The 13,056-nt window shown below is 44.7% G+C and overlaps 1 protein-coding gene across 7 annotated transcripts in view; it reads right to left on the bottom strand.

Annotated features, from left to right (window-relative positions):
* mmadhcb (metabolism of cobalamin associated Db) overlaps positions 1–13,056 on the bottom strand; it is a 40,859-nt gene that overhangs the window by 22,469 nt on the left and 5,334 nt on the right. For 3 of the 7 annotated variants that reach the window (XM_061792370.1, XM_061792374.1, XM_061792373.1), the window contains exons 2-3: positions 7,553–7,589; positions 7,004–7,093 (exon numbers count right to left, since the gene is read on the bottom strand). In XM_061792370.1, the coding sequence (XP_061648354.1) occupies positions 7,004–7,033 (30 nt within the window). In that variant the 5' untranslated portion in view covers positions 7,034–7,093; positions 7,553–7,589. Of the gene's footprint in view, positions 1–7,003; positions 7,094–7,512; positions 7,590–13,056 lie in introns of all 7 variants that reach the window. The other 4 variants (XM_061792375.1, XM_061792372.1, XM_061792377.1 and 1 more) reach the window with 2 other exon arrangements.

The raw sequence follows: 13,056 nt of genomic DNA, 5'->3' as shown, positions 1-13,056 counted from the left end.
AGCTGAATTTCCAACAGCGCCCTGCAGGTTGACGGCGCCGGTGGTGGACGTTGTTAACCCGGGCCACGACCGATCCGGTATGGAATTCTTTGGATGAACGCTCATATTTGTTTGGCAAGGTTTTAAGCCGGATGCCCTTCCTGACGCAACCCTCTGCATTTATCCGGGCTTGGGACCGGCCTACAGTTTGCACTGACTTGTGCCCCCCATAGGGCTGCATTTAAACAACACTGTCTAACAAAACCAAATGATATAGGGCTTGGAAACCGAGGCTGCCGCAATGGCTTACTAAGCAAGCTGTACAATCGCTGTGTATTTTCCGCGACTGAAAACAAGAAATAGATGGCATTTTACAAAGACAAACTAGGCCACAAAGCCAGAGACCAATACCTGGCAAAAGTTATAATCTAATAATTCTGATCTAACACTGTCAATAAAGGCAGCTGTCAGAAAACTACACATCCCACATGCTTTGCTGCATGTCAAAAAACAACAGGATGCAGATATATATTTTTTTACTTACAGTAATGAAAATGTTAGGAGCACAATCGTCGTCGTCATGATATTGTCGAAGGTTAGATTTTTTTTTTTTTTCATTTTACAGCTGACATCAAAACCATCCGATATAATCTGAAACAACTCCGAATTCCGTCTTTCTTGCCTTCGCCAAGCAGGAAAGCTGTAGTCTGTTCTGTTAGATTTCAATTATTATTTTTTTTTAATCCTTCAAGTGACGAGGTGCTTTTCCATGCAACGCCGCGACCAAGCACGTCTTCAGTTGTATCCCCGAAAGGGTGATGTCATGCCGCATCCCGACACGCTTCAAAGCCCTTACTTGTCAAGGCGACACTGGCAACTTCAGCGTCCCTTTTAGAATCTTATTCTCGCAGGACGAGAAGCGACGTAACGCTTTTGCCCGGGAGTTCGATGCCCTCATCAGCCGACGTTATGACAAAACCAGCCAAAGTCCATGAAATGCTGCCAGAAATGCTTTCTGATCTTTAGGAAATCTACTGGGACATCTTAGAGGCATTTTGTGCACACTTGAAAAAAGTAATCTGTCACGTTTAATATTTTAGCTTTGATTAAATGAAAATGATTCATTTAGTGTATCCTGAAATTTTAACCTGAAAGTTTATATTTCATTAAACTCACATTTGAATGTTGGAACAAACATTACCAGTGTTAGCCAAAACATTAGTTCTTGTCAACATCTGCAATTCATGCGCAAATCACATTCAATTCAATTTTTTCAAAATGAAATATTTAAGTTTTGTGCCAAGCTATACACAGTGAAGTCAGGAAAATACATTTAAATCACAAACAAAAAATTTTTAACAATTTAAATTTTTTAAAAATTAATGTGGAACACCCTCCTTGAGCAGTCACCTTATCGTGGTGGAAGGATTTGTGTCCCAATGATCCTAGGAGGTAAGTTGTCTGGGGCTTTTTGCCCCTGGCAGGGTCACCCATGGCAAACAGGTCCTAGGTGAGGGACCAGACAAAGCACGGCTCCAAAAACCCCTTTGACGAGTACCATAAATGGATTCAGGTTTCCCTTGACACTCGGGTAAAGAGAGGGGCGGAGCTGTCAACTGATCACCACCTGGTGGTGAGTGGGGCTCCGATGGTGGGGGAAGATGCCGGTCCGACGTGGCATGCCCAAACGTATTGTGAGGGTCTGATGGGAACGTCTGGCGGAATCCCCTGTCGGAAGGAACTTTCAACTCCCACCTCCGACAGAACTTTGCTTATGTTCCGGGGGAGGTGGGGGACGTCAGTCCGAGTGGACAATGTTCCGCGCCTCCATTGCTGAGGCGCCCGACCGGAGCTGTGGCCGTAAGGTGGTTGGTGCCTGTCGTGGCGGCAATCCCCGAACCTGTTGGTGGACACCAAGGGTGAGGGATGCCGTCAAGCTGAAGGAGTCCTATCGGGCCTTTCTGGCCGGTGGGACTCCTAAGGCAGCTGATGGGTACCTGCTGGCCAAGCGGAAGGCACCTTTGGTGGTCGCTGAAGCAAAAACTCAGGCATGGGAGGAGTTCGGTGAGGCTGTGGAGAAAGACTTCCAGACGGTTTCGAGGAAATTCTGGTCCACCATCCGGCGTCTCAGTAGGGGGAAGCAGTGCACCATCAACACTGTGTATAGTGGGGATGGGGCGCTGCTGACCTCGACTCGGGATGTTGTGAGCCGGTGGGGAGAATACTTCGAAGACCTCCTCAATTCCACCGACACGTCCTCCCATGAGGGAGAAGAGTCTGGGTTCTCTGAGGCGGGCTCTCCTATCTCTGGATCACCGAGGTGGTTAAATAATCTCCTCGGTGGCAAGGCCCCCGGCGGTGGATGAGATTTGCCCGGAGTTCCTCAAGGCTCTGGATGTTGTAGGGCTGTCCTGGTTGACACGCCTCTGCAACATCGCGTGGACATCGGGGACAGTGCCTCTGGATTGGCAGACTGGGGTGGTGGTCCTCCATTTTAAGAAGGGGGACCGGAGGGTGTGTTCCAACTACAGGGGGATCACACTCCTCAGCCTTCCTGGTAAGGTCTATTCAGGGGTGCTGGAGAGGAGGGTCCGTCGAGAAGTCGAATCTCAGATTCAGGAGGAGCAGTGTGGTTTTCGTCCTGGCGGTGGAACAGTGGACCAGCTCTACACCCTTGGCAGGGTCCTCGAGGGTGCATGGGAGTTCGCCCAACCAGTCTACATGTGTTTTGCAGACTTGGAGAAGACGTTCGACCGTGTCCTGTGGGGGGTGCTTCGGGAGTATGGGGTACCGAACCCCCTGATACGGGCTGTTCGGTCCCTGTACGACCGGAGTCAGAGTTTGGTCCGGATATCCGGCAGTAAGTCGGACTCGTTTCCGGTGAGGGTTGGACTCCGCCAAGGCTGCCCTTTGTCACCGATTCTGTTCATAACTTTTATGGACAGAATTTCTAGGTGCAGCCGAGGCGTAGAGTCTAGGTGCAGCCGAGGCGTAGAGGGGGTCCGGTTTGGTGGCCTCATTATTGCATCTTTGCTTTTTGCAAATGATGTGGTTCTGTTGGCTTCATCAAGCCGTGACCTCCAACTCTCACTGGAGCAGTTCGCAGCCGAGTGTGAAGTGGCTGTGGGATGAGAATCAGCACCTCCAAATCTGAGACCATGGTCCTAAGTTGGAAAAGGGTGGCGTGCCCTCTCCAGGTCGGGGATGAGATCCTGCCCCAAGTGGAGGAGTTCAAGTATCTTGGGGTCTTGTTCACGAGTGAGGGAAGAATGCAACGGGAGGTCGACAGGCAGATCGGTGCAGCGTCTGCAGTGATGCGGACTTTGCATCGATCCGTTGTGATAAAGAAGGAGCTAAGCCGAAAGGCGAAGCTCTCGATTTACCGGTCGATCTACGTTCCTACCCTCACCTATGGTCACGAGCTGTGGGTCGTGACTGAAAGAACAAGATCCCGGAAACAAGCGGCCGAAATGAGTTTCCTCCACAGGGTGTCCGGGCTCTCCCTTAGGGATAGGGTGAGAAGCTCGGTCATCCGGGAGGATCTCAGAGTAGAGCCGCTGCTCGAGAGGAGCCAGATGAGGTGGCTGGGGTATCTGATTCGGATGCCTCGCGGACGCCTCCCTGGTGAGGTGTTCCGGGCACGTCCCACCAGAAGGAGACCCCGGGGACGAACTAGGACACGCTGGAGAGACTACATCCTTCGGCTGGCCTGGGAACGCCTCGGGATCCCCCCGGAAGAGATGGCTGAAGTGGCTGGGGAGAGATAAGTCTGGGCGTCCCTGCTAAAGTTACTGCCCCCGCGACCTGACCTCGGATAAGCGGTAGAAAATGAATGGATGGATGAATGGATGAAATGTGCAACAGCTTTGTTTTTTTTCCCCAGTGTGGTGGAATGAATACAAAATTGAGCTGACGAGACCCGTGTGCTGTATAAATGCGGAAAGGAATCTGCAAAGCACTTCCTCTATGGGATGCTCTACCATGCTGTGGAAACGCATCGATAAAAATCATAAATACCGGGCCAATTGTTCTGATATTTTCAGAACTGAGCATGGAGAAAAATAGGAATGTACTCATAAATAATGGTGTACAGCAGCCAGCGTTTTTGAACATAAAGCGACTTAATGCCTAGATCAGACGACAGGATTTTCGGCTCGATATTGGCCCGAATAGCTATCGCGGCCAATTTCCCAGAGCGGACCAGACATATTTTGTCGGCAACGACAAAACTTCTTGTAGTGTGACATAATCCACGACCAACAATTTAGCCCTACGACACCAAAATAAAGTCTAGCATCTTTGATTTTTTGGAAATCTTTGGAAAACACCATGTGGTGTGACATAACAACTACAACTCTATGACAGTGCACCTTGACCAATAGGATTGAGTTTTCCAACGGCGCCTCCCCTTCCTCTCGCTGTAGTCAGCATTTATTTGCGTGCACCATGGTGAAGAGAAAGCGGGATGAGTGGAGCAATGAAATGGAAGAAAAGCAGGTGGACATGAGCACCGCTGTACTTAGGATGTTGGGTGTTACGACTATCATGACCGCATAAGAAAAAGTAAACGTAGTGAAATAGCAGATGCGCTTCAGAAACCCGGTGACTACGAGTAGCCCTTTCACTCACACAAGTATGTTATCGCTAGCAATACCTACTGTCAAGGGCGGACTGGCGTACGATGAGACCGGGGATATCCCCGGTGGGCCACAAGAAGAAGATACACATGAAACAAAGGGGGGAAAACAAAAACAGAGGGTGCAGACAGCAGCCCAGTCATTTGAGTAAGAAAAAAAACATCTCCACGACTTGAAAGCAGACACACGATGGGTTTCATCCAATCAGAGATAGTGAAGAGCAGGGACCATCCGTCTGATTGGCCGTACGTGTGTGTCTGTGTGAGCGCGTGCGTATGAAACGTGTGCGCTCGCGGACAAGAAGCTACCGTAATTTCTCGTGTATGTGCATTGCCCCCCCCCCCCCCCCCCCGCAAAAAAAATTCTAAATCCATGGTGCGCATAATACATAGCTATAGGGGAAAATGGAAAAAAAAAAAAAAAAAACTTTCCCATTTTATAAATCTATGCCGCCATCTAGAGGTTATGAGAAAGCTGTACACTTTCATTCCAATATGCCACCGCCACCTAGAGGTTATGAGAAAGGTGTGCATTTTCATTCTAATACACCACTGCCACCTAGAGGTTATGAAAAAGGTGTAGCCTACACTTTCATTCCATAATGACAGATGTATGACGACATAATATGTACAGTTGTGCTCATAAGTTTACTTACTTACCCTGGCAGAATTTGTGAAATGTTTTTTTTTTTCTTTTTTTTTTTTCCTTTTAAATATAGGACTAATGACTGAACAACAACCATCATTAATTTCTTTATGGTTATATTTTGTTTGACAATGCTTTTCTGAAATACTTGACAGTTTAGTTTGAATTCAATTAAAATAAAATTAAATGTGTTTCACCTGGACATTCATGATTTCTTTAAAGAATTGTACCCATCTTAAAAATTCTGCCTGGGTAATTAAACATATGAGCACAACTGTGTGTTTTTTAATTTGCTAAATAAAAGTAGGGCTGTGAATTTAAAAATAAGAGCAAGCAAATGAGAAACTACTATGTGTTCAAATAAAGTGCTTAACTTCAGAATAATTATTTGAAAAAAAATAAAATACAGATAATAATTCATGTTTTGATCATATGGGTAGAAGCAAAATCTTGCATTGTAAAAATGCATTATACATGGGTAGAAGGGTTTTCCAGAATTTTGAAGTCAACTTGCGTTTTATACATGGTTGCGCATTATACACAAGAAATTACGGTAAATTTTCTGACTCCGAGCCGGTAGCTGCAGTTTCGGAAAATTGAGCAGCATAAATGGAATTAGTTCCAAAGCCTAACGCCACCACGATGATGTGGGAACATTTTGGATTCAAGCCAGATGAATGCGGTGATCCCGCTAACACCAACGAGATGGTATCTAAAATTTTTATGAAGTTGCAAAACAAAGACAACACAACTTAAAACCTCAAAGTGACAAAATCCATTTTAAAAACAACCATCCCACCCAGTTTCTTCAGCTGGGAACAAAAAAAAACACACGGTGGGATGATCTACTTGTATAATCATTAATGTTGCTACTTGGCACTTTTTCTTCAGCAACTGACAACTAGATTGGGAGTATATTACCTGTTAAGGCATTAATGACTGTTCATACAGCTGTGCATTTATTTAATATTTGGAGAAGTGCAATTTTTGGGAACAGAGCCTGACTCTTGTTTTATTTATATATTTTTATCTCAAGATATTTTAGCTATTGTTCACAGCCCGAAAGGGTAACGTGGGTCCCTCTTCCCATGGGCTCACCACCTGTGGGAGGGGCCATGGTTGTCAGGTCCAGTGTGAGCTGGGCGGTGGCCAAAGGCGGGGACGTTGGCGATCTGATCCCCGGCAACAGAAGCTGGCTCTAGGGACGTGGAATGTCACCTCTCTGGCAGGGAAGGAGCCCGAGCTGGTGTGTTAGGTCAAGAGGTTCCGACTAGATATAGTTGGGCTCGCCTTCACTCACTGCTTGCGCTCTGGTACCAGTCCTCTTGAGAGGGGTTGGAGACTCTGCCACTCTGGAGTTGCTCACGGTGAGGTGCCGAGCAGGTGTGGGTATACTTATTGCCCCCCAGCTTGGCGCCCGTACGTTGGGGTTCACCCCAGTGGTTGACAGGGTAGCCTCCCTCTGCCTTGGGGTGGGGGGACAGGTCCTGAATGTTGTTTGTGCCTCTGCACCAAACAGCACTTCAGAGTACCCACCCTTTTTAGAGTCCTTGGAGGGGGGGCTGGAGAGATCCCTGTTGGGGACTCCATTGTTTTGCTGGGGGACTTCAAAGCTCACATGAGCAATGACAGTGACACCTGGAAGGGCGTGATTGGGAGGAATGGCCCCCCCCCCTATCAGAACCAGAGGCGGTGTTCTGTCACACACACACACACACACACATAGAAACACACACACTTGCCTCGCTTCTGCTTCCTCCTTCGCCGTTCATGGTGCGTCCACTGTGGGCGCGATGCAGGAGTGGGGGTCGGAGTTATTGTAGACACCCAGTCTACAATGAGTGTCAAGTTTATAAAGAAAAATGCCAACACTGCTCTTTTTTAGTCTTTTTAAGTCTTTGCTTAACTGTATGGAAAGGAATAACAAGTTTCATACATTTTTATTCACGTTTTGATTTGGAATACAATGTGCAGTGATCTCAATATTTGTTGAAAATTTAAATCTTTTTTTTTTAAACTCATACTGCCATTATGTGGAATACAACTGTAACGTCAAATTATTTTGAGGCCTCTTTGAAAAATGTATTAATTTCTATTAAAATGACAATAATTCCTGAATGGTATTTGCCATATTTTTGTGCGATCTCTTAGATTTAAAACGACTATCTTATTTTGTTTTGTTTCAATCCACTGTGATGGTATATAAAGGCAAACATCGCTATTGTCCAAACACTTTTGTACATAACTGTACCTTTGCAACGTTATGAAAATGGTACATGCACTGAACTTACAGCCGCCATCCTCTTCTTGCAGTTTACAGTTGGGTATCTGTGAGATGAGACAAAGTGACAGTAAAAAAACAAACATTTCCAAGCATATCAAATTATGTGGTAGTACGTTTGTACGTACGGTAGGAAGTGTTTGGTGTGCTGCATTTCCACGTGTTGCGGTGTTTGGAGAGACATGGCTATATACGATGCTGCTTGAAAGTTTGTGAATCCTTCTAACATGGTGACTCTTTTTGTAAAAAAACTAACTAACCTTTTCTAAACACAATATATTGCCAAAGATATTTGCCCACCCATCCAAATAATCAGAATCAGGTGTTCTAATCACTTTAATGGTCACAGGTGTATAAAATCAAACACCTAGGCATGCGGACTGTTTTTACAAACATTTGTGAAAGAATGGGTCACTCTCAGGAGCTCAGTGAATTCCAGCATGGAACTGTGATAGGATGCCACCTGTGCAACAAGTCCAGTTGAGAAATTTCCTCGCTTCTAAATAGGGGGTGCTCCTATCAGGGTTTTATGTTGCCGATTCTGAAACCGATCATCGATGAGTGAGCTCTGCCGATCACTGCTGATACCGTTCATACGGATTAGTTGTAAATGTTTTAATTTTTTTAGCGAGTGGTATTGACTATTACTGTATGTAAGCCAACATGTTTGTTTGGGCTTGCGTTGCAGGTGCTGTATGCCTGCGCAGTGTGAAGGGGAACACTCCACTAGGGCTGGGTGATGATGGGGCGAAAAAAATAATAATCATGATTATTTTGATTGATACTGAAATCATGATGAAGAAACACGATTATTCATTTATTTTAAAACCATGCTCACTCGGGCCAGGTGATTAGGGGGGGGAAATAATTATGATTATTTTGATTGATATTGATTAATAAATAAAATTATTCATTTTAAAACTTTGTAGTTGTTAAACTTCCAAAACTAAATATGTAATATAACTTAGAAGAACAACCAAAAAATAAATTTGTAACAAGAAAGAGAATAATATACTAAAATGAAAGAACAACACATAAATAAATAAATAAGCATAAATAGTCATGGCGACAATTCCATGCTTCCAACTTTGTGGGAACATTTTTGAGCTGGCCCCTTCCTCTTCCAACATGACTGTGCACCAGTGCACAAAGCAAGATTCATAAAGACATGGATGACGGAGTCTGGTGTGGATGAACTTGACTTCCCTGTGCAGACCTCAACATGACAGTATACCTTTGGGATGAATTAAAGCGAAGACTGAGAGCCAGGCCTTCTTGTCCAACATCAGTGTGTGACCTCACAAATGATTTTCTGGTCAAAATTTCCCATAAACATACTTCTAAACCTTGTGGCCAGCCTTCCCAGAAAAGTTGACGCTGTTACAGCTGCAAAGGGTGGACCGACATCATATTGAATCCTGATAAATTTGAAATGGGATGTCACTAAAGTTCATAAGTGAGTCAAGGCAGGTGAGCGAATACTTTTGGCAATATAGTGTACCTCCAAATCCCAATTTGTAAAGCATAGCATCCAAATAGTAGACACACACGCACACACAACAAGATCTATTTTCCCCAACATTTTTCCACAAAACTTATAATTGTACGTGTACAAAAGTATGTGAACCCTTTTATTAGTAGCTTGTGCTGCCTCCTTTGCAACCATTACTTCAACCAGACACTGATATGTGTATTTTAGTTGTCTTAAGGCAAAAAATGGACAGGCTCTTGATAGTTATAAGTCATTCAGATAAAAAATTTTTTTTACTTTCAACCCCTCAAAAATTTCAGCAGGTTCACACCTATTCATAGATAATGGAAAAAGTTTTAAATATTTTTTTAAATCATGTATGCAATTTTTGGACAATGAAAGCAGTACTGTGTTATGACAAAAACTAAAAAAATTAATTTCAAAGTGGAATATTTGAAATGATGTAATTATAGCCTTGAATAAGTCAATAAGTCATTACAATTTTTTATCAATTATCATTTTGGAGCAAAGGCTGTATTCTTTTTAAAGAAAATGTGTATTGTGTTATGACCGTCACTCTAAATATGCCATATTTTCAAAAATATAATTTAAAAGTGGAATATTTGATGAGATAATTAGAGCCTTGAATAAGTCAATAAATCATAACATTGATTTTGATGCAATAATTGTTTTTTAAATGTTGAACAAACAAGGTAACAAAACTGCAACTGCAATGAAACAACATGAATGAACAACAAAAGGGATTTGATTTGAACTGATTTCAAAATGAGCCACACAAAGGTGATGACAAATGTATATGCTAAGCTCTCGCCCAATGAAAGAGGCTAAATTCAAATGTACACATGCATGCATCTCTCACAACGGAGACGGAGAAATTTTAACGGATACACAGCTCTCCACTAATGGATGAAAACAGGTTCTCTGGCACTATCTAATGGTGCCGGGGTGTAAATACAATCTATGCAATACATTTTTATACACACAAAATATATTAATATATGCACACCAAGACTTACAACTTTGTGGTAGTCAGTCAAATAAAAAATAAACCAACAACAACACTCATTTTGTCATCTAATGGAATCATTGCAAACACTCGTATGCGCGCACACGCCCATGCACGTGCACACGCACGGACATGCATATGCACGTGCACACAGACGAATTTAAGTACCGTAAGTGAATTCGATGAAACAAAACTTTGTAGCAGTAACATTCATAAAAAATAAAAAATAAAAAATAAATACATTTTAATGCCATTCAACACGCACGCGCGCGTGTTGAATGGCACTAAAATGTATTTTTTTTATACATAACAATCCCAAATCCCCAACATAATTTGTATGGCATATATTTTCAAAATAGATGACAGCTCGTTTTATCTGCAACAGGACTGAGGGCTGAAAATTATAAGGTCTCTGTCACCACAGGGCGGTTTAGGGGTGTAATTAAACTCAAAATATATTTTTGCTGTCTTTCACACACTAATGCTTGGATTGTTTCCGTAATGACAGCAAAAATATGATAACACATTGGGATTACAGTTGTAGTGACTATGACCAGGTTGTCACTGTAACCCCCACCCCCGCTGTACACGTACTTTTACTTGAGTATTTATGTGAAGAAGGATCGATACAATGATTGACATGGCGTTCGCTACTTTTATTTATTCATTTTTGCGTGTGCACATCTATTTTCAGACGCCATCTTCGACTCCCACATACTAGGGCGCCCGTTGCGCCAATCAAACGGGATCACTAATGTCATTTGACTCCAATTCACCAATCAGACGACACAATGCAGTCACATGACCACGCAAGTAACCTTCGCGAGCCAATCAAAATGACAATTTTTTTTTGGGGGGGGTTGGAAAAAACAGCCGCCCGAATGTGTTTATTTTACAGACATCAAAAAACAACAGCTTTATCATGCAACTCTTAAATTGTGACTGCCCAAACTTGGATATTTCAGCCCACTTCTAACATGCAAAAACACCTTGCACTATCCCTACGGTGTCGCACACGCATACACAATCAATAAGTCTGTTCTGCAAACAGCTTCTTCATGAAGTCATTTAAGCGAATAAAGCCAATGTTTCTATAGGGCCCAATGTATGTGTTGTTGGTTTTTGGGGTACACCTTGAACTGGTCACCAGCCAATCGGAGGGCACATAGAAACAAACAACGATTCGCACTCACATTGACACCGAAGGACAATTTAGAGTCTTCAATTAATGCATGTTTTTGGGATGTGGGAGGAAACCGGAGTGCCTGGAGAAAACCCACGCAGGCAAGGGAAAACATGCAAACTCCACACAGGCAGTGCTGGGATCCATATATTATTATTTTTTTATATACATATATATATATTTGGGGCGGCACGGTGGCCGACTGGTTAGAGCGTCAGCCTCACAGTTCTGGGGTGCGGGGTTCAATCCCCGTCCCCGCCTGTGTGGAGTTTGCATGTTCTCCCTGTGCCTGCGTGGGTTTTCTCCGGGCACTCCGGTTTCCTCCCACATCCCAAAAACATGCATTAATTGGAGACTAAAATTGCCCGTAGGCATGACTGTGAGTACGAATGGTTGTTTGTTTCTATGTGCCCTGCGATTGGCTGGCAACCAGTTCAGGGTGTACCCCGCCTCCTGCCCGATGACAGCTGGGATAGGCTCCAGCACGTCCGCGACCCTAGTGAGGAGAAGCGGCTCAGAAAATGGATGGATGGATATATATATTTGATGCTCATGCTCTGATTCAAAAAAAAAAAAAAAAAAAAAAAGAAGTAGTAGTTACTCACAAGTTACTCATTACTTGAGTAGTTTTTTCATGGAGTACTTTCTTACTCTTACTAGAGTAAGGCCCCGGGGGTGGATGAGATTCGCCCAGAGTTCCTAAAGGCTCTGGATGTTATGGGGCTGTCCTGGTTGACACGCCTCTGCAACATCGCGTGGACATCGGGGACAGTGCCTCTGGATTGGCATACTGGGGTGGTGGGACCCCTTTTTAAGAAGGGGGACCGGAGGGTGTGTTCCAACTACAGGGGGAATCACATTCCTCAGCCTCCCTGGTAAGGTGTATTCAGGGGTGCTGGAGAGGAGGGTCCGCCGGGAAGTCGAATCTCAGATCCAGGAGGAGCAGTATGGTTTTCGTCCTGGCCGTGGAACAGTGGACCAGCTCTACACCCTCGGCAGGGTCCTCGAGGGTGCATGGGAGCTCGCCCAACCAGTCTACATGTGTTTTGTGGACTTGGAGGACGCGTTCAACCGTGTCCTTCGGGGAGTCCTATGGGGAGTGCTTCTGGATTATGGGGTACCAAACCCCCTGATACGGGCTGTTCGGTCCCTGTAAGACTGGAGTCTCTCTTAGAGTTTGGTCCGCATATCCGGCAGTAAGTCGGACTCGTTTCCGGTGAGGGTTGGACTCCGCCAAGGCTGCCCTTTGTCACCGATTCTGTTCATTACTTTTATGGACAGAATTTCAAGGCGCAGCCGAGGCGTAGAGGGGGTCCGGTTTGGTGAGCTCAGTATTGCATCTCTGCTTTTTGCAGACGATGTAGTTCTGTTGGCTTCATCAAGCCGTGATCTCCAACTCTCACTGGAGCGGTTCGCAGCCGAGTGTGAAGCGGCTGGGATGAGAATCAGCACCTCCAAATCTGAGACCATGGTCTTCAGTCGGAAAAAGGTGGCGTGCCCTCTACAGGCCGGGGATGAGATCCTGCCTCAAGTGGAGGAGTTCAAGTATCTTGGGGTCTTGTTCACAAGTGAGGGAAGAATGGAACGGGAGAACGACAGGCGGATCGGGGCAGCGTCTGCAGTGATGCGGACTTTGTATCGGTCCGTTGTGGTAAAGAAGGAGCTAAGTCGAAATGCGAAGCTCTCAATTTACCGGTCGCTCTACGTTCCTACCCTCACCTATGGTCACGAGCTGTGGGTCATGACCGAAAGAACAAGATCCTGGATAAAAGCGGCCGAAATGAGTTTCCTCCGCAGGGTGTCCAGGTTCTCCCTTAGAGATAGGGTGAGAAA

The sequence above is a fragment of the Phyllopteryx taeniolatus genome, chromosome 12 (assembly GCF_024500385.1).
Source record: "Phyllopteryx taeniolatus isolate TA_2022b chromosome 12, UOR_Ptae_1.2, whole genome shotgun sequence".
NCBI classification, from domain to species: Eukaryota; Metazoa; Chordata; class Actinopteri; order Syngnathiformes; family Syngnathidae; genus Phyllopteryx; species Phyllopteryx taeniolatus.
The sequence above is the reverse complement of the archived record's forward strand: the minus strand, read 5'-3'. Positions and strand labels throughout refer to the sequence as shown.